Genomic DNA, 25,979 nt, shown 5'->3' with positions numbered 1-25,979 from the left:
GAGCAGATGTTCTCCTGGAGGTTCTTGGACGGCTCCACCAGCTTGTGTTTCTTTAAAGGAGCCACATCATAATGAGGCTGAAGGTGTTTCTCACAGTAAGAGGCCATACAGACTAAACAAGACTTGATGGCTTTCAGTTTCCTCCCAGTGCAGAAATCACAGGCCACATCTTCAGGTCCAGCATAGTGGAGGTCAGCGGGAGCAGCTTGGAGTCCAGTCTTCTTCAGCTGCTCCACTAAAGCTGCTAGCATGGTGTTCTTCTGCAGGTCAGGCCTTGGTGAGAAGGTTTTCCTGCACTGAGGACAGTGGTAGTTTTCCTTTTTCTCACCTTCATCCCAGAAGTGTTTAATACACTTCATGCAGTAGCTGTGTCCACAGGGAGTCGCCACCGGATCCTTCAGTAGATCCAGACAGATGGAACAGGAGAAAGTCTCTCGATCCAGCTGAACTGCCTGCTGCTCCATTTCTGCTCTCTGTCACACTGACTGTGTTAGTTTCGTTTCCTGAGAACAGAAACAAGCTGGAGTTGTGATCCACCAATCACATGTCAGGGCAGAGAGGCTGCAGCCAATCAGCTTCCATCTTCTGCAGCTGCTGGTTCCGCCCAGACTCGGTGTTTGAGGCCAGGAAGAGGAGCAATCATATTTTAAGCTGAATCATCTTCACAACAGTTTTCTGTTCACAATAACTGCCTGAGCCACTAAACTCAGGTTGCTAACATGTTAGCACAGCTTCAGGAAATGCAATGAAAGAATCGTTCTTGCTGGAGAAACTAGATGTTTGGTGGTTCAGGGAAAATATGCCCCCTGTTTCCTAACTGCTCTATAATGACAACAGACTGCAGAGAGTCCAATGTTTGCATCGTGTTCATATCGGTTTGTAATCAGTCTTTTTATAGAGCTGTAAAAGTTCAACCAAACAGCATTTAGTAGCTCTACTGCCAAACATGAGACTGTCTATTTCTGCATTTAGTTTTCAGAGAACCATTTAATTCAAGGTTCAACATCTGACCAGTTCTTCTGGGTTTTATGCACAACTACATTCTTTCTCAGGTGTATGCGAACATGTCATCTTCCCCCAGGTTTAATGTGAACATAAAGCTCTCTTTAATTCATGCACTCATAAGATATAGTAATTAAATTCAAGCCATGATGGTATTTAGGTTTTTGTTGCCTCCCTGATGTCATCACTTGTCTCCTCTACAACAGAAACCATCAGTGACCTCATGTCTCTCCTTCACCCCTCGTCTTTGGCGTCTCCACTAAGTCAAATGGTCAAAAAAGCTTTATATACATTAGTTGTAAAAGTTACAGACCTTAAGAATAATGTTTAAAAATTATTGCTTGGGATGAAGTAGCTGTTCCCTCACTGATATCAGACCAACCTGTTTCCTTCCCCTCTGTCCTGATTCATCTTCTCTTCTTTCTCTCCATCCTCTCAGCTGAATGACATTAATTTGTGTTGAGTAGGTTTAAAAAAGTCAAACCACGTAAAAATGAAACTTTAAATCAGATCAGACTCTGTATCTGATCTGACTGATCAGATGCATCACAACACCACTGTAGAAATATTGAGTGAAGACATTTAAGCTCAAGTGTCTCCCTGCCAAGTCCTAGAACAAGGGTCACGACCTTTTACAGTCTAAGGACTTTAGTGATATCAGGACTAATTTGTTTGATACATACATAAACTTGTACAACTCATCTTTAATTAAAGTATCAATAATAATAAATGTACATATGTGTGAATAAATTGCAGCCTAGAGAGAAATTGAAGAAAGAAACAAAAACTAGTGGAATATTTTATCATTTAATCTGTCAGTGAGTCAAAGAGCCACTTTTGTTGGCCTCTGTCTAGAGCCGCCTGTGGGCTGCAGGTCAGGGTTCGGGTGAGTGAGGCTGAAAACAAAATGCATTTAAAAAATTTAAATGTTCTGATTGTGTAAATGCAGAATTTTGTATTTTATGATTACAGTAAATGTTATGTTTGTCTAATTTTCTTCCCTCTTTTTTTTCCAAATTGGTGGAAATAAAGATACAATCAACAATATTTAACCACAAAACAATAATCCATAAATCAAAGGAAATTTCCAGAGCAAAATTGAACGTTTTTGTTTTATAATAATATAATCATTTTCTAGCTGAAAAATAAGCAGAAAAAACAGAGATAACAATTAACTTGCAATGTTTGAACTAAAAATAGGAAGAAATTTTAAGTGAGGAATGTTGCAAGTAGAAAAATAATGTTTTCAAAATTTGGATTTAAATATTCGCCTAGTTTTCACTTTATTAAATTATTACTGCTGGATATCCATTAAAATCGCTTGTATTATTCTTATTATGTTGGTTTTATTAATCTTGTTTAGCTGAATTAGTTCCATGTTTAATGATTTATATCATATTTCTAACGTGTTTCTGATCCAAATGAGTTTTTCTGAGCGTTGGAGCAAACGGCAGCATTTAATCCTTTTATTTATTAAATATTTAAAAACATGCAGGCCGTCGTCTCTGTCCTCACCAAAATGTCCTCCTCTCTTCCCGTAGAAGACGCCTTTCCCAGCGTCATGGTGCTGCCGGTTCCAGTCCCGGTTTTCATTCCCGTTCCCATGAACATGTACAGCCAGTTCGTCCCCAGACCTCTGAACGTGCCGCTACCCGTAAGCCTGATTATCGGTTATTGATTTCATCAGAACTCGGATCAGCTTCGCTCAGGTTTATCTCCCGTTTGCCCGCGTTGCAGCTGCCGGTGCCGATGTTCCTCCCCGTGACGATGAACAGCGCCGAGCGCATCGTGGAGACCATCCAGGAGATCAAGCAGAAGATCCCGTCGGATCCGTACGAGGCGGAGCTCATCCTGATGGCCGAGATGGTTGCCGAGGGCGACGAGGAGAAGAGCAGCAAGACGGAGACGCGCAAAGACAAAACATCGGCGAAGGAGCCGGAAAGCAAAGAGGCTCCAGCACAAGATGGTGAGACTCTGCAGGGACAACCAGAGGATGAAATCAGGTTGATTATTGAAACAATCAGCAGAAATATAATTGTTTTAATTAAATTTTTTAATGCATTTCTAGTATTATATAACAAAAGACTGAAGCGGTTAAACAAAAAATCTGTAAAATGTGCAAATTGTTCTGATTGTCTGAACAATCAGGGCAAAGCAGGTTAAAGATTGAAAGGATGAAAATGCATCAAAAGATGCAAATAATTTAATTCCACTTTTGAATAAGAAAGTAAACATTTTACTGTCTGAAAATCAATAACAGCATTTAGTGAACACTTTGTAGCAAATGATGCATCTGCAGCTAAAAGTTTGGCTATTTCTGCTCAACTTGACAGCAAATCGGTTTCAGCAAAGATCTGATGATTATTTATCTGTTTGGAGCTTAATGGGAGATTAAAGACTGAACCAGGTGAAGCTAAATCATGCAGTTTTGATTTAATGTTGGCTCAGAGGTTGTTGTTCTTTCATGTCTCTCTACTCCAGCTAACGATTAATCGATTACTGAATTATCCATCCATTTTCTTGCACCCTTGTCCCTCAGTGGGGTCGGGAGGGGTGCTGGTGCTCATCTCCAGCTAGCGTAACGGGCGAGAGGCGGGGTCACCCTGGACAGGTCGCCAGTCTGTCTGATTACTGAATTAGTTGATGATTAATCTGATTAATCGTTTCAGTTTGTGAAGCATTTGTTCAGGGAGCCTGAGCTCCAGGTAGAATCTCTGTTTTTATTAAAATGTTTTCAGTCGTGATGTAAACTTTGAGTCTCTGCTGCTCTTTCCTCCAGATCACATCAGCAACTACAGCGACGACCTGGATACGGACGACCTGGCCAGCTTCCTGAACAACTGGGAGGAGACGAGCTCCGACGCCGGCCTCAGGCTGCCGGGTCGACAGTACTCCTCTGAAAAGCTGAACCCGGTCCTGGACTCTGCCGCCACTGTCCCGTCTCCAGTGCCGGACCTGGAGCCGCTGCCGCCCCAGGGCCCGCCGCCCATGGACATCGAAGCGGATTTCTCCATTGGTGAGAGTGAAACGCAGAGCTGGACCTGCTGTGAGATGTTTGTGGTTGTTTCTCTGATGTTCAGCGCCGCTTTCAGAAACCCTGGAGAGGATGGCCCGGCTGAGGGAGCACTGCAACAGATCCCCGAGTCCGACGCCGGCGCCGAGACGGAGACAAGCTCAGAGGAAAGCCCGGGAAAAGAGGGTGAGAGAGGAGAGCCGAGGAGCGCCGAGTTACGGAAAGCTTAACACTAGCAGAGGGCGATACGGGTGATGCTTCATGGGGAGAGTCTGGGCAGAGTTTCCTACTTTTTTTTTTTAAATTCATAAAGTCACTTTAATAAAAAAAAAAATTGTATATAAAATCACACAGTTTAATCTGTCAGAGAAAATACAAAATGAATAGAAATGTAACCGAATTTGCCAAGCAAACCTTCCTGAAATGTAACGCTTTCAGGGAAGGTGGCGTCTTGAAAAAGTTTTCCAGTCCATTGTTTACTGTTTTATCGAAGTTTATTTTTCTTTGAGTGGGTTCAAATGGGATAAAGTAAAATCTTAATTAAAATGTTGGGTTCATTTCAGCCTTGAGCCTCTGAAGTGAATCGGCCGGTTTGGATCATTGCCTTGATTCTCTGTTCAACTTGTTGAATATTAAACCGAATGGAAAATTAAATGCAGCCGAACAGATTATGTCATCAGTATCATTCTAAAAATTGACTGGCAGAAATGGAGAATTAGGGGATGTTTTTGGCACAGACCTGTGGCAGCGCCTCCGCCTCATGTTCCTCCCCGATCTTCTGCCTTCAGGGCCGTAAATCCCAGCGGTTGGCTAAAGCAGCCGAAGAAAGTCCGTCCAGAAGCTCGGCCAAGAAGTCTGTGTCTGCTGAAATCCTGAAGCTGAAGAGCCAGTACGGCATCGACGCCTGGAAGCGCTGGATCCAGTGGAGGCAGACGCAGCCCAACCTGGAGCAGCGCCGCTTCGGCTGTGAGTCCGGCCCACCGCGGCACCAGGCTCCTTTAAAAACGCTTGGTCTCCATGGTAACGTCTGGTGTGCCCGCAGCGCGGCCCCTGGAGCTGAAGGAGGATCTGCTCCGCTGCACCACGGCTGAACTCAGCTACGGTCTGTGCTGCTTCATCACCGAGGTGAAGCGACCGAACGGAGAGCCGTACTCCCCCGACAGCCTGTTCTACCTCTGCCTGGGAATCCAGCAGGTGAAGCCGCTGAAAAACAAAAACTCTCTGGTTTAAAACGATGTTTCTAGACCAAAATGTGTTCCTGCTAGCAGTGGAGCTATTTTAACCAACAAAATAAGCAACATTTTTGACTGAATTATTGAATAGACATATGAGCTTAACAACAAAGATATTTATTGTTTTTATTCTGCTGTTAAGGTTATTTTATTTCTGAAGCAGAAATTAACCCCGAGTTGACCAAGCGAAGCAGCTCTGTTCTCCATCGCTGGTGGTGGATGTTTCTTGTGCGTCTGATTTGCAGGCGTACCAGAAACACACTAATTTAAAAGTTCCAGCCAGAATAAAAGTGCATTTCATTGCGTAACTTTTTTTTAATGTGCAACAGTGTATTGGGGGGAGGGAAGGTGGAAATTTGAGTTTCAAAAGTTAAAAATTTACAGATTTTGAAAGTCAGAAATTTCCATGTTTTTCTAGAAAGCTTCTGAGATTAACCTCAAAATTCCCAAATCCTCCAAAAAAATTTTGTTTTTTGACAGAAGTATACTTTTTTTTCTCTAATAGGTCACCTTTAAGATTCCTGCCGTAGGACCTCCAATGTTTTCCTTCCACTCAACTTTCCACTAATATGCTTGGATACAGCACTCTGAACAGCCAGCATCTTTAGCCTTGACCTTTATATTTTTATTGGTTTTATGCAAGATTACATTTTTTAGAAACTGACTTTAATGTTTGCATGCCTTAATGAATTAGTATATGGAAGTTTTACTGATCAAATTAAACAGTTGCTGCTGATCTGCACCAGAAACTTTGTGATCGACTCCTCTGTCTCTGCAGTATCTGTTTGAAAACGGTCGAGTGGAGAACATCTTCATGGATCGTTTCTACAGCAAGTTCTCCACAGATTTCACCAACATGCTGAAAAGTTTTCAGCCCACCGTCACTCCCAGAGGTGAGTTAACGTCAGACACAGCAGTCGCCAACTTTGACGTGCATTTGTTGCGATTTATCTGCGTTTTTCCTTGACAGGTTATGTGCATTCCCGCGTGGAGGAGGAGTTCCTGTGGGGGTGCAAGCAGCTGGGGGCGTACTCCCCCATCGTCCTCCTCAACACGCTGCTCTTCTTCTCCTGTAAATACTTTGGCTTCACCACGGTGGAGCAGCACCGCCAGCTGTCGTTCGCCCACGTCATGCGCTGCACCAAAACCAACCCGGACAACAGCAAGACGACCTTCCTGCGCTTCTACCCGCCCATTCCTGTTAACGAAGCAGAGTCGGGTATATTTCACCTAACAATTAAACCTTTCCAAGTATTTCTTAATTTCTAGTGCAAATATCTCAGTACACTTGAAATAAGACGAAACCTTTTCAGGAGCTTGTTGCAGATAAATAATTTATTAATAAAAAGCAGTAGCTCCACCGTCGGATTATTCCATTTATATCCATCCATCCATTTTCTTCCGCTTATCCGGGGTCGGGTCGTGGGGGCAGCAGCTTCAGAAGGGAGGCCCAGMCTYCCCTCYCCCCAGCCACTTTTTCCAGCTCCTCCGGGGGAATCCCAAGGCGTTCCCAGGCCAGCCGAGAGACGTAATCCCTCCAGCGTGTCCTGGGTCTTCCCCGAGGCCTCCTCCCGGTGGGACGTGCCCGGAACACCTCACCAGGGAGGCGTCCAGGAGGCATCCTGACCAGATGCCAGAGCCTCAACTGGCTCCTCTCGAGGTGGAGGAGCAGCGGCTCTACTCTGAGTCCCTCCCGGATGACCGAGCTTCTCTCTCTAAGGGAGAGCCCAGCCACCCTGCGGAGGAAACTCATTTCGGCCGCTTGTACCCGTGATCTCGTTCTTTCGGTCATGACCCAAAGCTCATGACCATAGATGAGGGTGGGAACGTAGATCAACCGGTAAATCGAGAGCTTTGCTTTTTGGCTCAGCTCTCTCTTCACCATGACGGACCGGTACAGCACCCGCTTCACAGTAGACGTTGCCCCAATCCGCCTGTCGATCTCCCGTTCCCTTCTTCCCTCATTCGTGAACAAGATCCCCAGATACTTAAACTCCTCCACTTGAGGCAGGACGACCCCCCTGACCCGGAGAAGGCACTCTACCCTTTTTATTCCATTTATAACTTGTGAAAAAAGCCTTTATAAGTTAAATAATCTGCTAGTGTTGAAACGATTAATGAAATTAATCGTCAATGATTGATTGGAATAATTTTTAACTAATTTAGTAATTGATAAGTTGCTAACTGGAGTATAGGGACTCATAACTCCTCCGGTGGCATTTTTAGCTTCACCTGGTTCAAATTCGCTAAATTTGAACCAGGTGATGGAAAAACTCAAATATAATCCATAATCCAAACTGAGTTTAATCCAATTTATTCATATATTTTTGGTCATTTCTAGTACACCGTATTTCTTTGTGCAGGAAAGGTGAGACATAAAGACGGTGACGAAGCTCAGTGATTTGGCTCTACTTCTCCCAACAGCTGACTGTAATTACTCTGTTCAGATCCAGATGGAGTTCCAGCAAAGAGGCGTAAAGAGGAAGAGAGTAAGGAGGAAATCCTGGAGATGATGGAGAACACGGAGAACCCACTTCGCTGTCCAGTCAGGCTTTACGAGTTTTACCTCTCCAAGTGGTGAGATGGACAAAAGTGCAACCTCACCTTTCGGTTCTTAATGTTTTTCCCTCCATCTATTAATATTTGATCCAACCTGATGGATGCCTCATCCTAATTTTATTAAAATACAGCTCTTTAAACAGAATTTTCTTAGACAAGTTTGTGTAATCTCTCTTGTGTGCGTTGTATCTTAAGATAAGTAAACAAAAATATCATACCTTAATAAAACACACAATAGAACATCTCCAGAAGATAAATATAAAGCAAAATGAGGAAGAAACATTAGAATATCCAATAAAAACCTGACAGATGCATCATCCTTGAACTGAGTTTTTAGCCAATACATTTTTTGGGGAATAATCACCTTGGAGCTAAAATGCTATATTCAATTAAACTATTAAATGTCTTTTGTTGTTTTTTGTGTACATTCACCTAAAGAAATTGGTTTTTTGTGGCAAATTTGTCTTAATTTCCTGAATAATTTATTTAAATATTAATTTTTCATTTGTTTACACAACAGTTGTCCGTCCCTTAAGTTTTAAAACCTTTCCATTTTTATTGTGGGTTTAAGTTGTTTAACAAACTTGAAAAATAGTTTAAAAACCAACTTGTTACTGCGAATTAAAATGATGGGAAAAGCCGAAGCAAAGCTTCAACAGAAGCTAGGAAAGCTGTTGATCAAAGTTACTGAGTAAAAATGTCCCCCTGATCCTCACTCTGTGTTTTGGTGAATTTCTTTTCCAGCTCGGAGTCGGTGAAGCAGCGCACCAACATGTTCTACCTTCACCCTGAGCGTTGCTGCGTCCCAAACAGCCCGCTGTGGTTCTCGTCCACGCCGCTGGACGACAACACCATGGAGTCCATGCTGATCCGCATCCTCACTGTCAGAGAGCTTCATCTCAGGACCAAGAAAGACCAGCCTGTGGTTTCTGACCCGCCTTTTATACCTGAAGAAGAGGATGAAGACTCTGATTAAAAAAAAGAACCGAAGTGACCTTTTCGTGGTGTTGCAACTGGCTGTCTAAATGTAAATAAACTTAAATGTTCACTACAACTTGTTCTCGGTAACTCACGATAGAAGTGTGCTGAGCTGGAGAAAAGTTCCTTTCCTAAACTCTATTGAGCGAGAGTTGCACATTTTCAAACGCACACTGTTTCTGCAGACTGTTCAGCTCGCAGACTGTTTACTGCTGCTCAAAGATGAAGACACAAAGCTCATCGGTTTAGTTGCATCTTGTTGCTTTCGGTTTCCTTCCAGGTATTATGATTCCTAACATTTCAGTGCACGCAAGTCTGCCGTGTTTTCTTTTTTGAAAGGTAAATGCTGAGTTTGTTTCAGGAGCTGTTGGCCCAATAACGATAACTGAAATCGTCAAGGATCTTTATTCACTTTAATTGCATTAGGGGTATTTTTTAGCTCCTAAAAATTATTTGATATCTTTAAAGCTAAAGATGCATGTTAGATTTTAATCTGGATGTTTTAGATGTGAACCTGCTGCAAAATATCAAATTCAAATCCCTGGACTAATATAAAAGTTTAAGCAGGAGTCTACTCATGAGATAATTTAAATCAAGTAAACAAGACCATAAAAATCTAAAACATGCAGGGTACCAGCCATGAAAAAAAGAAACAATCCCAGAGGCCTTTTCACACAACTGTCAAATTTTGTTGTAATGTAAAAGCTAAGCCAGTACCAACCTGAAATGAGACCATAATGATTAATAGTAATGAGGGTACTGGGAGCTAATCCAAAGATTTTTGTTCTCCAACATCTTGAGATGCAATTTGAATGTAACTAAAAGAGTGGTAAATTGTAAAAGGAAGAGCAAATACTAACCTGAAACACAATATTTTGCCTTTTTGATATGAGTTTTTGGTATTTTTTGGGATATTGAATCCAAAATGAGTCCTGGGATCATAATGCTGGGTAACTGCAGCAAGTTATGTGTATCTTGGTTATTTTAACCTCCTGTCCTTAGATTATAGCTGTCTGTTTTATATTGTTTGTTCTCTTTTTAATAAAATAATGTCTTAAATTGAATTTGTGAACCTGAATTATTTTTCTCTGGTCTCTGATAGTTAAATTTTAGGAGGGGAGGTTCAGTGGGGTTATGAGGACTTTGCCTGTCCTCAGAATGTCCCCATAAGACACGTTCACAAATTATTCACAGTTCTCAGCTGCTCCTAGCATCTGATTCGCTCGTTAAAGTGTCAATCACTGACGTCACACTGAGCTAGTGACGTTACAGTAAATGATTGGTCAAATTTTCCGTCCGCTTTGAATAGTTATTTACTTCGGTCACGTGGTCATTCAAGACTGGAATGAGAATAAAAATGACTGCTACGGTTTCTTTATACTAAAGAAGGCTATTCTGACAATAAAACGAAGGTAGGTGTTGCTCATTGTGAAACTTATGTCCCAGCTGGCTCCAATGCCGTTTAAGCAAGAAATGGAGGACACGATTTAAGAAAACAAACTAGTTTGAATTTGTTGTGGTTAGCATGCTAGCTTATCAGGTTTGGGAGCAACTCAAAGTTAGCCACATGTAGTGCTAGAGCTCTCTGCAGCATTAAGCATGGTAGCCAATTAGAGAAGCATTGCTAAAGTGACACTGGTTGTATTTCTATTTAAACTATTAGTATTCCACTGCAAATGAAACTTTTATTTGAGGTCATCATTATCTTGCTGCATTTGTCTGTACCCTGTTGCATAGAGGTGGAATATGTTTACTTATTGCACCATTTCATCTGGCATATTTAAGTGGCCTGTTAAAAATGATGACTTTATGTGCAAAAAAATACACAATATTTATGATGGGACTTGTTAAATATACAGTAATTGACCAAAAAGCACCAAAAAGGAATGGTTTAATTTTGGTTTTATGTGATTTTAAAGCACTGTAGCTGTCTTTATTTTTAAGATACACACATCGCATGTGGTTGTTTGAAAGTATTTTTAATGCTGTCAGATGAAATTTTTTGTCTTCCTATACAACTCTTACATCATTACATTAGTTAACATACCGTATTTTCCGCAGTATAAGGCACACCTAAAATCCTCAATTTCCTCAAAAGCCGACAGTGCGCCTTATAATCCGGTGCGCCTTATATATGGACCAATATTGAGCCACAACAGGTCTAGCAATTACGGTAAGCAGCCGCCGACTTCATTTTCGCCCGTAGAAGAAGAAGCGCGCGGTGCATGCTGGGATAGTTGTCAGAACGCTGGTTTGTAATCTATTAATAAAGTTTGACTGACCTATCTACCTACTGACCGTCTAGAATCAGGTCGTTTGCAGGTCATTTAGCACCAGGTTCTCCACGAACATGCTGTGCGCGAACGGAGAAGGGTGACCATTGTCCGGCCACACCCTGGACCAGTCGCGGAAGGCTCTCCTCGCCGACCGGAGTTGGACTGTTTTGTTGACATTCCGTTTAGTGCAGCTCCTTCTAGTGGATGCATAACGTAACTCCAACCTCTATTGTAGCGTCTATTCTATGCGCCTTATAATGTGGTGCGCCTTATTTATGAAGAAAGTTTTAAAATAGGCCATTCATTGAAGGTGCGCCTTATAATCTGGTGCGCCTTATAGTGCGGAAAATACGGTAATTCTGAAATATTTGATTTGAAACAGATTATTGGAAAATACCTGCTATTAAATACATATTACTGGCACCAAGACATAAACTTAAAAAAATTATATCAATTTGTTTGTTTCCATCCTTTTATATGATTGTATGAAACTGTTCAGTATAATGTTAATAAATCTCCAGGTCCCAACATAAAAAAACAACAACAACATAAATCTTATTTTTAAACAGTCATGAAAGGGCAGAGAGGGAAACAGACCCCCAAGCAAGATGCCTTGGAGCACATTGTCGCTTGTAAAGACAAACCCTTCCTGGAGGAAAAGTTCATTGACTCTTTTAAAGGTAGGAAGTGCATTTCTTACTTATTATTTAGGTCAGTCTTTAGCCACATACACAGCATATTCTGAACTTGGGCCACAGTGTTATTTAAATACAAACAAATAACCGCTGACTATCAGTTAATCAAATGTTCTCGGTCTTAATCTAATGTAAATGTAATTTTATATATAATATTATTCTGAAATTTATCGTGAAATCACAAGTTCAATATTTTTGTAATTTTATTTTTTAAATGAAGAATCTTGGTCTGAATTTAGTTATTGAAATAATGGACTCTGAAAAACCCAAATCAACATATTGTGGCTTGAGTTTATGATATTTTTTCTAGGAAGAGGTGTGTTCACTAAGGAAACCATCAAGCCATCTATGTTTGTTGTGGAATATCGTGGGAATAAATTCTCAAGAGGTATCAGATCTGAGGAGAGAGGTGGCGATGCTTTGAATGGTTTTGTTTTTGAATTTTCATGGAAAGGAGAGCAATGGTGGTAAGTTAACTTTCATTTGATTTGAAAAGTTGGAAATCATTGTCCTGAAGGAACACAGTTATGATATGATGGTGGTTCTCTGGCAGCATTGATGCTTCGAAAGAAGATGACACACTTGGCCGACTTGTGAATGATAATCACATAAGTCCAAACTGTGAAATGAGGAAGGTTGTTTGTGAAGGGAAGCCACACTTGTGCCTGTTTGCAGTAGAAGAAATCTCTCCAGGCGAGGAAATAACATATTACTATGGAGAGTCCAGTTATGAGTGGCGCTCAAAGGTAGGTTCACAACAGTTAAAGCAGCGTTTTAACTTTTTTTTTAAGGTTTGTCTATTTGAGGTATGCCAAACTTTGTCTCATTAGTTTAAAGCTCTTAACATTCGCACAAGGAATATGAATGGAGCTCTGTGCCTATGAAGATCAACAATGTTCAGTTGATCTCCACTTGGATAACAAATGTGTTAGAAAATTATAACGACATATTTTTTTAAGGTTATGCGACTGTAAATGCACAGACATAAAAACACTCTTGTTCTTTTGCATCTCACATAGATATTAAATTCTTTCTGAAAGACTTTAATGTTGGTATCGTAAGGCTGCTTTAAACCATTTTAACTTTTTAACTTTTTTATTGCTGTGCAATGTTTTTCATGTCTGTGTTTTAATTTAATTTTTAAAAGTTGAAAATTACTGTTATATAATTATGTTTTTGTCAAAAGGAACAATACTATTTTATTACTTTTTATATATATAATGTTTCTCATTGCATTTGCAGGAATTTTACTCTGGGTTGACTTCTTTAAAGAGAGACGGCTCTCCTTTCTCATCAACACCACGGTCTAAAAGGGTTTGTGAAGAATTAAATAAATTTTAAATCTTGATTATTTTGCATTTCACATTAAATTTTAAAATTAAGTTATGCATATTTATCTTTGAACAGTCTAGTTCTGTACAAAGATAAACATCCTAAATGCTTAAATCTTATTGGAAAGTTTTAAACAATGTTTTTTTTTTAATCTTATTAGTCTGAAATAGTTTGAAAACTGAGTCTGTTTATCTTAAGCCTGTTTGCTGTAGAAATGTGTTTCAAATCCATATTTTAAATTTGAAGTTCAGTAAAGATTGAAAAATAAAAATAAGATTGAAAAAGTATGTAATTTAAAGATGGAAACACTGACAAAAGATTATTCATATATATCTCTATTTTGGTTCTAGTCAAAGAAGTCAGAAAAATCCTACCGTGAAGAATCTTCTGACAATGACGATGAACAACCAGGACCAAGTCTTTGCAGTTTTCCAGAGACTTCACATTCGGCTGCGCGGGAATCTTCTCCGGACCTTACCGACTCTTTCATGGAGCCATCAGAGGAGGACTCTCCTGATGAACACAAGTCCAAAAAGGATTATAAAGCCTGCAAACCCAAACAAAAACGCATGACAGTGTCTCTCACAAAAGACAAAATGTTCACTTCCAAAAATCACTGCTTTGTTTGCAGAAAAGCGATACACAAAATTTCTCGCCATTTCAAAAAGCACGCTAAGGAAGAACCTGAAATCGCAGAGGCATTTTCATTTCCTCCAAACTCAACCGAACGCAAAAGGCTGCTCAACATATTAAGAAACAGAGGAAATTTTGATCACAATCAGGAAGTGCAGAGGAGTAACACTGGAGAATTGAAAGTAAAAAGGCGACCAAAATCTGGCAACATGAGTTCAACAAACTATATGTACTGTCCGTATTGTAAAGCCATGATGACACGATCAGAAATGTGTCATCATATCCCCAACTGTATTAAAAATGCAATTTCTGTAAATAAAAGTGTCATAAATGACACTGAGGAGTTGGAGTCAGTGCACAGTGTCCCTCCTGATGTGAAGAAGATACTTTCAGGGATGGAACAAGATGAAGTGGGACTTGTGATTCAAAATGATCACCTTCTGATCCAGCTGGCAAAGAGTTTATGCAGAAAGTACAGAAACAACCCAAGCAAGGAGCATTCTGTCCAGGAGAAGCTGAAGGAAGTAGGGACACTTTTGTTGGATCTGAATAAAAAGAGAATATTAAGCTTTGAAGATGCAATACAATCCAAGAAATTCTCCTGCATTGTCAATTCAGTGAAAAACATTGTGGGTTTTGATCCCGTAATGCAGACTTACAGCAAGCGAGGACTTGCTTTCAATTTGGGAAATTCACTGAAGAGGATCGCCAAAATCATTCTTAATGGGGAAAATACCAGTGAAACAATGAGGAGTTCTGCTAAAATATTCCTAGAAATGTGTGAGAAAGAGTGGGGTGGACTTGTGTTAGACACCACCTTTTCATCAGTGAAAGGACAAAAAGTTGGCTGTCCAGCTGCAATACCTTTCACACGTGATGTACAAGCTTTCCATTCCTACCTGGAAAGATTATCAGCTTCTGCCACTGAAAGCTTGAAGACGTCTGACGATCCTCAAGTCTTTAATGTACTTTCCAGGGTCACACTTACACAGATTACAGTTTTGAGCAAATGTACAACTGAGGTTTCAGAAATGACACTGAAGTCTTTCGAGGAGAGGGCCAACTCCACCACACTGTTGTCCAAGCACTTCGTCAAGATAAATATTCAGAGCAAGAGTGGCCAGAACGTCGCCATTCTACTGACCTCTGAACTCACCAGCACCATAACTTTACTGATCAGCAAGAGGCTGGCCTGTGGTGTCCATGAGGACAATCCTTTCTTGTTTGCAAAGCCAGACTCTTCTGTCACAAGTCACTACCACGGCTCTCACTGTATCAAGTCTTTTTCAAGCCTGTGTCAAGCGGAGAACCCTGAGAATCTCTGGGCTGCCCATCTCTGCAAGCACATGGCAAGAATATTCCAGATTCTGATGGAGAACGACGAGCTTGAACACCTTAGAGAACTAGTTGGCCATGAGATCAACACCAACAAGGAATACTACCAGTCCCCAGAGGTGGCCGTTGAGCTTGCTAAAATCTCTAAACTCCTTCTGGCAGTGGAGAAAGGAACTCTGGACAGATTCAAAGGAAAGTCTCTGGGGGAGGTTGAGATTGATGGTGAGTTTCCTTTGTGATGCTCATCGGTCAGCTTGTAAATGAAGAACAAGTGGTGAAATGTACTTTCTGTTGAAGATGAGCTGGAGTCAGATGGGGGGCAGAGCAGTGGCGGAGAAGATGTGGAAAAGTCCAATGAAGAGTCAGGTTCTCCACTTCAACAATGTGGTATATTATAAAATATTCTTATTTACATTTATGGTATTTATGCTGTACTCAACCTGAGTTTTCTAGTTTTCATCTTCTAGACATCTAGATAACGATGCTCCAAACAGACTTATCTTTCTTCTTTTGCTGATTTATTGAAGAATGACCACTGGCTTTCTCTTTGAGCATCATAAAACTGAAATATACAGGGGATGGCATTAGCTAAGTAACACTGCAAATTTGCTTAATGCATGCTTACTGCAAGCTAACTAACTTAAATGTACAAAACATCTTACCGTTGTTACACAAAACAGAGAGATGATTGTTATTTTTGACATTATTTATACTTATAAATAATGTCAAATATATACAAAGTAACAATGTTTTAAAGTTTATATAAGTTTAACTTATGAATACTTCTGCATTGTATTCGGCCATCTTGGATTTATCTGCTTCATGTGTTTATTCCTCAAGGTAACCAAAACATTGTCACAAAACAATTATCAGAGGGAGTTGTGGGTGGTTTACTAAATGTGTTATCTATTGTAACGTACAAAAGGCAGAACAATTTTCTTTAGCATGTGAAATATGTATTGTCCTTTTGTCTAACTTTAGCTTTCAATAAGCTGTGGTGATCACAACTGTTACAAACAAAATCATTCAGTAACTTAAATGAATTGACTGTGTTCAGGGACATGTTAAAGATCATTGTGATATCAAAGATCATGCGTTACTTCCATGACCTATTTATCAATGATTATTTTATATCACTGAGGAATAATGTTGGAATAATATCTGATGAAAAGAAAATGTATCTGTGTTGAGGTTCATAACAGTCATTATAACCACCAGATTTACAGGAGCGAAACTGTAACGTGCCTGACATGCTGATGTTTGCAGATGTTGCAGAGCAGCTCGGTGGACAGCTGACTCCGGCTGTTCAGGATGCTTTGGAGCACATAAAGGCTCAAAGAGACAAACCCTTCCTTCAGGAGAAGTTCATAGACTCTGATAAAGGTTGTCATAAAGAATAATTACATTATTTTTTCAGATAAATCTGAGATTCAATCAATTGCACCTGATGAGACAAACCTATTAAAACTGCATTAAGGCGTTGGAACATCTCTGCTAATGTGCAAATAGCGGAGCTAATCTTTCATTCAGCGCTGTAGTATTTTTGCTAACTTTGAAAAGGTTTACCACACTTGGATTCCCTTAAAGTAATTTTTCTGGAAAATTCTAAAAATGTTGAATTGGCACTTTCTAAAGCCTCAGTTTACTCGCCTGTTTTGTAAACTTTCAGTTGAATAAAGTTTGACATCTGTGCTGAAGTTTTATCCGCTGTTAAGAACTCTTCAAGTATTTAGATGTTTATATTCATGCTCTTACTTTGAAGACTGTTTTGTTCTGTTGAGACCTTTACACTGTTTGAACTTTTCATTGACATTGGATGCCAACAAATATTTAGTGCATTGGCAGTAGCTTTTGCTAAATAAATAGTTCTTTAGCATTAGCAGAACAAATTGTTATTACGGTACTAGTTCTTTAGGGTTAACACAACTAACTTTTTAGTTAGCAGCACCCACCATTGTTATAATCTTTTCCTGTTTTTCCAGGGAGAGGTGTGTTCACCAAGGAATCCATTGAGCCGTCTTCCTTTGTTGTTGAGTATCGGGGGAGGATCTCTACTTGCCAAGAAAGCTCTGAGAAGCAACCTGGAGATTCGTTAAACAATTATGTGTTTAGCTTTTCATGGAAAGGATCAAACTGGTGGTGAGTTTTCTGCTTTTCCACAGCTAAAAACAGCTTTAGGCTGAAAAACTGCCTTCTTTCCAAGAATGTTTTTTTTGCTAGTCATGAAAACACAAATAATTTGATCAAACACCAAATGGAGCAAATTATCTCTGAAAATAATAAACCATTGTGCTTTTGCTGAAGTTAAATCTTAAATGACCCACATGTAAACTTATCTTGGTCATCGTTCACTGGTGGCCTTCAGCCAAATTATGACTTAGAGAGGTGACTGAAAATCACCTCAGTACCTTTGACCTCTAGTGAACCTCAGGAAACCCAGGTGGGTTGAGGTGATCTGAACAAGAACTACAGATTACAAACAAATCCTTTTCTAGTCCAGGCAGCTCTCACTCCATTACCGCTGGAACTCTGTGAGTTTAAGCAGAATATTAGAAGAAATGGAAAATGTTCCACAGCCCAATTATACGAGAACAGAAAATTTAAGGATTAGAATAATAGGATTAGAAGTTGTTGACAAAGTGGCAACTGAAACTAATTCTGTTAGTTTAACTGTTTCTTAGTGTTGACGCTTCAGCTGATGATGGGAGTTTGGGTCGGCTCGTAAACGATGACCACCTTGATCCAAACTGCAATGTAGTGAAGATTACCTATGAGGAGAAACCACACCTGTGTCTGTTTGCACTGAAAACAATATCAGCTGGTGAGGAGATAACCTTCGACTATGGGGGGTCTTCGTACTCATGGCGCCCAGAGGTAGATTCACATTTTACAGTGACACATACGGATCTCGTTCCTGTATGTTTTCTGATTTATCGCTTATCTCTTCTGAAAAAGAAAAAGTTGTTAAATTACTTTGTGTTTTTTGGTCATCTGTGTTTTGACAGGATACTAACGAGGATGTAAATATTCCTGAAAAAGACTTGGAAAAGGATCCAGCTTTCTCCATCCATAAAAAAGTATGTTTTGTACAAGACATACATGAATATCCAAAAAAACACTAACACAATATTTACCATAAATTTCAAACCTTATAAAGTTTTAACAGCTGATGGGAGCTGTTAAAACTGATGCTCCTTTGTGCACCTAGGATGCAGTAGTTTGTCACTGATCATTTTCCCATGACTCTGTAACTGAATCTTTCTTCACATTTAAAACATGAATTTTTTTGGAAAAACTCATCCAACAATGTTTTAAGATTGAAATTTGCTTGTTTAAAATTCCTTCCAGCTTGAGGACTCTGCAGCAGAATCATTCAGCTCTGCTGAATCCTCCGGAGATGAATACGTCTGCAACGAACAACCAGACAGCGATGACAGTTTCTCAGAGTCCAAACTGCCTGACGGGGCTTCGTCCACCATAGAGGGAGACGGGTCTCGCTCCAGCTCTGACGACTGGGACTCTGACACGCCGACCAAAGCTACTTCCTTGACGAGGAAGAACTACTGTTATGTTTGCGGAAGACCTCAGTCAAAAATCTCCCGTCACCTCTTAACCCACAGAGCGGAGGAGCCTGAGATCGCTGAGGCATTTGGGATGAGTCGCAATAGTATGGAGCGAAAGAAACTGCTTCAAAAGCTGCGGAACAGGGGGAACTACAATCACAACCAGGAGGTGCTGAGAACTCGAAAAGGAAAACTTAAAGTGAGGCGAAAAACAAACACGTCCTCCATCAAGAATACTGCTACCTGCATTTACTGTAAGCTCTTGTTTATTCGAAAGAATTTATGGAGGCATCTTCAGAAATGTCCTATGAGGATCTCATCCCCTCTAGAAGGCAAGTCAGGGATTTTGGCATTAGTTGCATCTGGGCTAACAGAACCTGAAAACAGGTCGTCGGGCGTGAGAAAGATCCTAAAAAAACTGAAAGAAGATGAAGTTGCCTCCTTAGTTTTAAAGGATCCTTACCTTTTGCGGCTGGCTCGCTGTTTGTACTACATGTACATGAAGGATGGCAAGAGCAAAGACTACGAAGTCCGTCGGAAACTGAGACAAATGGGAAAACTGCTCGTAACCTTGAAAGAAAAGTCTATAATGAGCATTGAGGAGGCTTTAAAACCACAGAATTTTAATGTTGTTATTGAAGCAGTGAGGAAAGTCCCAGCCATGAGGAAAACCATCAACGCCAAGCCACTTTCAACAGTAATCGGATACTCACTTAAGAAAATGGCTGATATAAAATATGCTGTAGCTTTGAGCAACAAAGCGGATAGTGAGACGATAGAGGAGGCGAAGGAGTTCCTGAAACTGTGTGAGAAGGAATGGGCTTCAAACGTACCAATTCGACAGGGAGTACAGGGAGCACCAACTTTACCCTTCATCCAGGACGTTCAGCTGCTGTTCCAGTACATTCACAATTCGGTGAGCTCTGCAGTCTCAATTCTGACCAAGTTTCAAAGTCCGCCAGTCTACACTGCCCTCCTCAAAGGGGTCTTCGCATATGTGTGCATACTGAGCAGAAACATCACTGACATCTTGTATGTGACCCTGGAGTCGTTCCTGCAGTGGAGTGAATCTCAGCCCCAGGAAAATGCTGACACCAAGGAGCCATTGCTTGACAAAGTTCTCTCCAAACGGCTCGTTAAGATCAACATCGTTAACCAAAAGAACCAAAACGTAGTTCTCAGTCTGACCTCAGAGCTGCTCTCTGCAATCACCATGTTGGTGGAGAAGAGAAAACAATGTGGCGTGCCCGATGGTAACCCCTATCTCTTTGGATGGCCGGATAAATTGTCCATCAACATCTACAAGTGGCAGCGGATCATCTCCATGTTTGTGAGTTTGTGTGGCGCCAAAGGTCAGAAGAACCTAAGGTGTCCGTTATTCCGTATACACATGGCAAGAATTTTCCGCATTCTCATCCTGAATAAAGAGGAGCTCAGCCAGTTGGCCACACTGCTGGGGTGCGATGTTCAAACCGAGAGCGAGTTCTACCAGAACCCGGAGGCGGTTGGAGACATCGCAAAAATCTTGGTGCTGCTGTCGGCTATGGAGACCGAATGTCCGGCCATGTTTCAAGGAAAATCTTTGGAGGAAATCGAAATTCCAGGTACGTGTCCTCTCACCTACCAATGTAAGTAGAATGATAGTAAAGATGATGCTCTTTGCTTACTGAAGAGGAAGTTTTTGCTTGATTACAACAGGCGTCTAGGTTACTCTGAGGTTTCTTAAATTACTTTCTTATTAAGTAAAATTTACTCAAGCTTTAGAACCAGATAAACCAATACTTGATTATAAAATACAACACAAAAAATTAACTTGAAGAGATTTCAGAGGCTTAAAGTGTAACTAAGACCCTGTGAAAGCATAAACACGCCCCCAAATTGAGGCGGAGCCTAGAGACACAAAGGGGGCGGGGCCAAGTGTGGGAATGAGGGCAGCACTGAGATGGTTTAAGGCCAAATATTGGAGAGTTAAACAAATTTACACAAAAATGGCAACATTTGAATAGTAACAAAGATAGCAGCCTTGTACAGTTTAACTGCAAAATGAAATTGATTTGGCATTTATATTTACTCTTCAAATTTCAGAAAATGCTTGAAATATTTAGATGTAGGGATTAAAACTGTAACGTTGATGTTTCTCACCAAGATGAGCTGCCGGCGGTGATGGAGTACAGCAGGAGAGCCTCTGAAGCTTCTGGTCAGGGGGACGGTGAGTAACACAACATTCAGCTGCAGGTTTTTCTTTCTCTTATTATTGCAGGCACTTTAAACATCCTCACATACGTTGTTAAGCAGTTGTATAGCCTGCACTTTTTTAGAAGGAAGGTGGTTAACCTCTTAACCTGCAGCAGAACTCGGAAGGATTTACCTTTTGGCTTTACGATGATAATCCCAGAAATCCATAACAGCAGCTTCCCTTTTAATTCATGTTTGTTGGTCTTTACTAAACTCTAGCCTTGGTTTGCAGCTTTTTGCTTTCATGCGAAAAGAAAATCTTTATAGACTTCTTACAGCACAAATTTCTGAAAAGTTCAGAACTTCAACCACAAAAGCAAATTAAGCTCAGATCTGCTACAAACACTCCAAGCTGCAGAACTGATGCATCCTCCTTTTCTTATAGCTGAAGTTTCTTTCTTCCAGGTGGTTCTCCCTCATCAACAAAGAAGAAAGGCAAAGGTTCTTCCAAGAGGAGTCGAGACAAAAAGAAGGAGGAAGACGAGGAGGATCAGGCTGAAGTGACTCGTGAGAAAAATGAAACGGAGAAAGAACCAGAGCAGAGCAGCGAGACGCAGACCAATAATCAAACCACTGCAGCTCCTAACAAACACAACGAGAGTGAGATTTATTTTAGCGACGAAGACGTAGACATGAATGTAGATTTTAATATTGACATTGACGTAGACGACGACGATGATGATGATGTAGGAAAAGAAGGAAGTAAGGCTGATGACTCTGAGGCGAACCTTGGCCGTCAGGATAAAACTGAAGAGGAGATRAGTGAGACTCAGAGGGACAACTCCTCTGAAGACACGATGGGACAAAAGAACGAMGCCGAYGATGTCAGAAAAGAAGGAAGTAAGGCTGATGABTCTGAGGCGAACCTTGGCCGTCAGGATAAAACTGAAGAGGAGATGAGTGAGATTCAGAGGGACAACTCCTCTGAAGACACGATGGGACAAAAGAACGACGATGATGATGTCAGAAAAGAGGGGAATAAAGCTGATGATGACTCTGAAGCAAACGCTGGAGTTCAGGATAAAACAGAAGAAGTCGAGACGATGGGACAGAACAAAGAGGCAGACGGAGAAGATGATGATGATGATGATGAACAGGGAGGCTGGATGGGAGCAGAAAGTGGAGGATCTTCTCCTGTACGCACAGGTAGGACCTGCTGGAGTCTTCCTGTCATGTTTCAGTTCTAACGTTTAATTTCATTTAATTTTGCATCATTTGCAGAAGAGAAACGCAGCAACTTTGAGGCAGCAATGAAAAGCATGAAAGAAATAAAGATTTTGATCCGCAAACTGAACATTGTGAGTTTATTTTATGCTTTTTATCAACGTCAACATTTCAACTTTAGATTTCCTCACAGCCATCTGTTTTGTTTTACGTAGGAGAACTTGCAGATTCCTGTCCGGGTTTCACGGTTTCCTCTGAGTGAGAATCAGTCGGTCAAAGGTCAGCCGCCACCGATCGCTGAAGTCGAGCGTCGATCCACTTCCACGTCCACGGAGGAAACCAACAAACAGAGAGACACAAAGGTGAGACCATCTTTTAGTTTATCTTTTGTGCAGCAAAAGATAAACTACCGGTAAATAATTTCAGTGCAGAGGATTGGAGGCAGAGCGGAGTGGGGAGCGTTAAAGGCCCCCATATACTCGGGCGTACTTCAGTCCGCGTACTTCAGTATATACTTCAGTATATTTACGCCCAAGTAAACTTTACTCATATTGTTTCAATGTTGAGATCAAGATGATAAAAGTCAACATAAAGTTGCCACGGGGACGTGAGAGACACGCAATCGTAAATACTTCACAGCAACAGGCTTTATATATTCACGCAAATATTGACATGGTGAATTATGAGAACAAAAAAACAAGACATCGTCCCAGACTTCTTTACCAGCAGCGGAGCAGACATTTTTCTATTTCTATGTCTTATTCCACCTATTGTAATTATGCTGTTTTTTACGTGTTTTTGTGGATGTAAAACAACTAAAATAAAAACAATTGATTAAAAAAAAGGAAAGTTGCACAGTAAGAAATGAACAACAACGTTTTGGTTTATTTAGTCTGTAACAGAAATGTTCACCATGTTGTTCATACATTTATAAATGTCAAAGCAACAAACTAAATATTTAGCTCTGAACTAAATGTTTAATTAAGAACTAAATATTTATTTGCAAAGTATTTTCCAAACTAAACATTTACTTTCAAAGTACGCATTAAATGTGTGAAATAGTAAAACTTGACTTGCTTAGAAGAAAAACTGCTAACTGTCGGTGCAGTAAGTCTGAACAGGAAGGCGCTGCATCAACACGTGATTGAAATCTTTGCTCTCGTTTGGTTTTCAGGCTGTGAAGATGAACTGCTCCCACTGTCGGAGGATCATAACGAAGGGACAAACGGCGTACCAGAAGAAAGGCTTCACAGACGTCTTCTGCTCCAAAGACTGTCTGTTTGAGATGTTTCTTCCCAGCAAAGCAGCTCAGAGGACCTGCTACTACTGCTTCAGGTTGGCCTGAACATCCAGCAGCTGCAGCTCTGGACTGATTCTCTCCTTCCAGAACATTTAAACGACTTAGTCTGGAATAAACTGAAGCCAATAATCTGCAGGAAAAAGTCTTTCACAAAGAGCTGCTTGGTTGAGTTTTACTGTTGGATTCAGATCTGGAAACATGGAAGGAGGTTGATTTAGTTTCTAAAGTTTATCTTGCTGAAAGACCTGATTTTCAGTGTTCTGCAGGTTTTTATATAAAATCATAGATCTTCCACTTTTTTCTTTTCCTTGTTTTCACCCTTTGTTTTACAGCAGAACCACCTGAGAGTTTGTCATTAAAAAGCTCAACGATCCATTCAAAGTTTAGATTAAACGTTTGTGATGGTAGGACAGAAGAAATGTTTTCCCTCTGTAGATGTAGGTTCAGATCAGTTTTCCTGTTGCCATTTCTTGATTTATTAAGATCAGGCCACATCTGCCGTACATGCATGACATGTTCTCTTGTCTTTCCCACTTTTATCAAAAAAGAAAATCAAGAAAAAGTTACTAGAAACTGATCAAGTTTAAAAAGTATAGATCAAGGTCACCTGCCTTTGATTTGATTGAATTCTAAGGCAGTATTTTTCCAAACAAGATGTTTTTTTTCTTCTTTTATTTAACTTACAATAAAACTAAAATTAAAGTTGGGTTTTTTCTGTATTTGCTGCCTTCTGGGCTCTTTAGCAGGATTGGTTGGTACATTTCTAGTAACGTTTAATAAAACTAAACTTTAATCTCTTATCTTCAGTCAAATATTGAATTTCTTTCTGATTTTTTTGACCCAGAAATGATTCCTGTTGAGATTTCTGAGTGATTTATGTTTCTGCTCTTCTGAGATGTTTTCTGTAAGCTTTGTGTTTTTGAATAATCGCCTCTCCTTTCAGGGAGAACCTGCAGCCGCTGGAGCTCATCATGGCCGCCGTGGACCTTAAAGGAACCGTGAGAGACTTCTGCAGCACCGCCTGCTTGTGCTCCTTCAGATCCAGCTCTCCTTCTCTCCAGAGAAAGTTCACCACCACATCCACCCAGACGCTGTCATCGCTCTGCAGCGCCTGCAGCAAAACCTGCGTGGTAGGATGAGCGTTTCTGATTGGCTGTTTCATATTAGAGCCGCTGTAGGTAGAAAAAAGGAGGAGGAGTTTATTTCTGCCAAAAATTTTCCAGAAAAAACACGAAAATTTCTGTGTTTTAAAAGTTGAAAATTTGCAAGAAAAAGCTCAGAAATTTTGAGGTTAATCTCAGAAATTTTCAAGAAAATATTGACTTTTAAAAGTTCAATTTATTTTACTTTTGAAACTGAGAAATTTACTTGTTCCTATAAGTAGAAAAATCTTGGAAATTTCTCAGTTTCAAAAGTCAAAAATGTTTTTTAAATGTCCTCGTTTTTTCGAGAACATTTCTGAGATTAATGTAAAAATGTCTGAGTTTTTTGGCATTTTATTTCTGCCTCAGCGGCTCAAACACGCCGCTGGGGATCTGAGTGTTTCCTGTTCAGTGAAAGCATTTGCTCTGTGGGTTTAGAGCGAGCTGGAGCTGAAGGTGGATGAGTGCCTGCACCGGTTCTGCAGCGTCGTCTGCCTGGACGCGTTCTGCAGGGAGAACCTGGGGGTCTGTGAGAACTGCAGCCAGTCCTGCAGGAAGAAGCCGCTTCAGCTGAGGCTGGAGGACGGCTCAAAGACCATCTGTGGTCCGGACTGTCTGGAGGAATTTAAAAAGGTGAAGAGGGTTCAGCAGGCATTAAATCTGAGATTTAATTCAGCCGGGTGATTAGGGCTTGAAAATAAAATCGCCAATTTGTTTCATACCAGATCTGATTTTCGATTTTAATCAGTTTTTTATAGCTTTTTTTTCTCAAAATATAAATTACAAATGACAGAAAATATTTTCAAAAGTGGTTTTTATTTTAGTCATGCCTTATGTTAGCTGTACGATGGATTCTTAGGATCAGGCCATGAGAATTTTTGTTTATTTACAAGAATATATTGATAATATTAGCAAAAAAATGCATTTGTACCAGAAGAACATTTTTCAATGAAGAGAAAAAAGCTTCTGGATTTATCAGGATTTGACCTGAATGACTCAGTTTGTGTAGTTCTTTCTTTGAAATTGACTCAGTCGCTTATATGATAGTTTTAAAATTATAGTTTGATGCTGATTAAGTATTTCTATCAAGTATTATCTGTAAGACTTACACCAAAGTATAACTTCACAAGATACTGACATTCATCCCTTTAAATTTAGCTATTTTTAAATGTAACTATTTTTTATGCTTGAATTCTCATAAAATTTCTACTTTATCATTATATTATGACTTTATACTCATAATTAAAAGAAAGCAAATCTTAGGTTGGCCGTAATACTTTGTGGTAGAAAGTCAATTCTACAACAATGAGTGTGTTTTATAGAAACTATAAAACAGGTTTTATAAAACACACATCAAACAAAATGGCCGCCCTGAGTCTCAGGGAGTTCATTGGTGGAAAAAATCCAGATTTCCTAAAAATGAAATCTTTAAAAATCAAAAATTGACTTTACCTGCTGTATGTTCCCGTTTGAACGTCGTTCCCGTTTGAACGTCGTTCCCGTCTGAACGTCGTTCCCGT

General features: G+C 40.2%; 2 protein-coding genes across 2 annotated transcripts in view; both read left to right on the top strand.

Moving 5' to 3' along the window:
* Positions 1 to 9,848, top strand: part of zmym4.1 (zinc finger MYM-type containing 4, tandem duplicate 1) — a 23,427-nt gene extending 13,579 nt beyond the window's left edge. The window contains exons 17-26 of the mRNA XM_017307517.1: positions 2,544 to 2,656; positions 2,740 to 2,968; positions 3,782 to 4,018; positions 4,095 to 4,201; positions 4,804 to 4,981; positions 5,058 to 5,209; positions 6,026 to 6,140; positions 6,218 to 6,466; positions 7,695 to 7,824; positions 8,551 to 9,848. Coding sequence (XP_017163006.1) covers positions 2,544 to 2,656; positions 2,740 to 2,968; positions 3,782 to 4,018; positions 4,095 to 4,201; positions 4,804 to 4,981; positions 5,058 to 5,209; positions 6,026 to 6,140; positions 6,218 to 6,466; positions 7,695 to 7,824; positions 8,551 to 8,782 — 1,742 coding nt within the window. The 3' untranslated portion in view covers positions 8,783 to 9,848. The remainder of the gene's footprint in view (positions 1 to 2,543; positions 2,657 to 2,739; positions 2,969 to 3,781; positions 4,019 to 4,094; positions 4,202 to 4,803; positions 4,982 to 5,057; positions 5,210 to 6,025; positions 6,141 to 6,217; positions 6,467 to 7,694; positions 7,825 to 8,550) is intronic.
* Positions 9,849 to 10,110: 262 nt separating this feature from the next.
* LOC103472985 (uncharacterized) overlaps positions 10,111 to 25,979 on the top strand; it is a 22,748-nt gene continuing 6,879 nt past the window's right edge. Inside the window, exons 1-19 of the mRNA XM_008422870.2 lie at positions 10,111 to 10,196; positions 11,630 to 11,740; positions 12,066 to 12,222; positions 12,309 to 12,501; positions 12,998 to 13,069; positions 13,438 to 15,277; positions 15,353 to 15,442; positions 16,322 to 16,438; positions 17,038 to 17,194; positions 17,737 to 17,929; positions 18,061 to 18,132; positions 18,404 to 20,222; positions 20,765 to 20,827; positions 21,259 to 21,999; positions 22,075 to 22,151; positions 22,233 to 22,379; positions 23,192 to 23,352; positions 24,261 to 24,447; positions 24,898 to 25,092. Of these exons, the coding sequence (XP_008421092.1) occupies positions 11,632 to 11,740; positions 12,066 to 12,222; positions 12,309 to 12,501; positions 12,998 to 13,069; positions 13,438 to 15,277; positions 15,353 to 15,442; positions 16,322 to 16,438; positions 17,038 to 17,194; positions 17,737 to 17,929; positions 18,061 to 18,132; positions 18,404 to 20,222; positions 20,765 to 20,827; positions 21,259 to 21,999; positions 22,075 to 22,151; positions 22,233 to 22,379; positions 23,192 to 23,352; positions 24,261 to 24,447; positions 24,898 to 25,092 (6,390 nt within the window). The 5' untranslated portion in view covers positions 10,111 to 10,196; positions 11,630 to 11,631. The remainder of the gene's footprint in view (positions 10,197 to 11,629; positions 11,741 to 12,065; positions 12,223 to 12,308; positions 12,502 to 12,997; positions 13,070 to 13,437; positions 15,278 to 15,352; positions 15,443 to 16,321; positions 16,439 to 17,037; positions 17,195 to 17,736; positions 17,930 to 18,060; positions 18,133 to 18,403; positions 20,223 to 20,764; positions 20,828 to 21,258; positions 22,000 to 22,074; positions 22,152 to 22,232; positions 22,380 to 23,191; positions 23,353 to 24,260; positions 24,448 to 24,897; positions 25,093 to 25,979) is intronic.

The sequence above is a fragment of the Poecilia reticulata genome, linkage group LG11 (genome assembly GCF_000633615.1).
Source record: "Poecilia reticulata strain Guanapo linkage group LG11, Guppy_female_1.0+MT, whole genome shotgun sequence".
NCBI lineage: Eukaryota > Metazoa > Chordata > Actinopteri > Cyprinodontiformes > Poeciliidae > Poecilia > Poecilia reticulata.
Note: the sequence above shows the minus strand (reverse complement) of the source record. Positions and strands in the feature narration are given on the sequence as shown.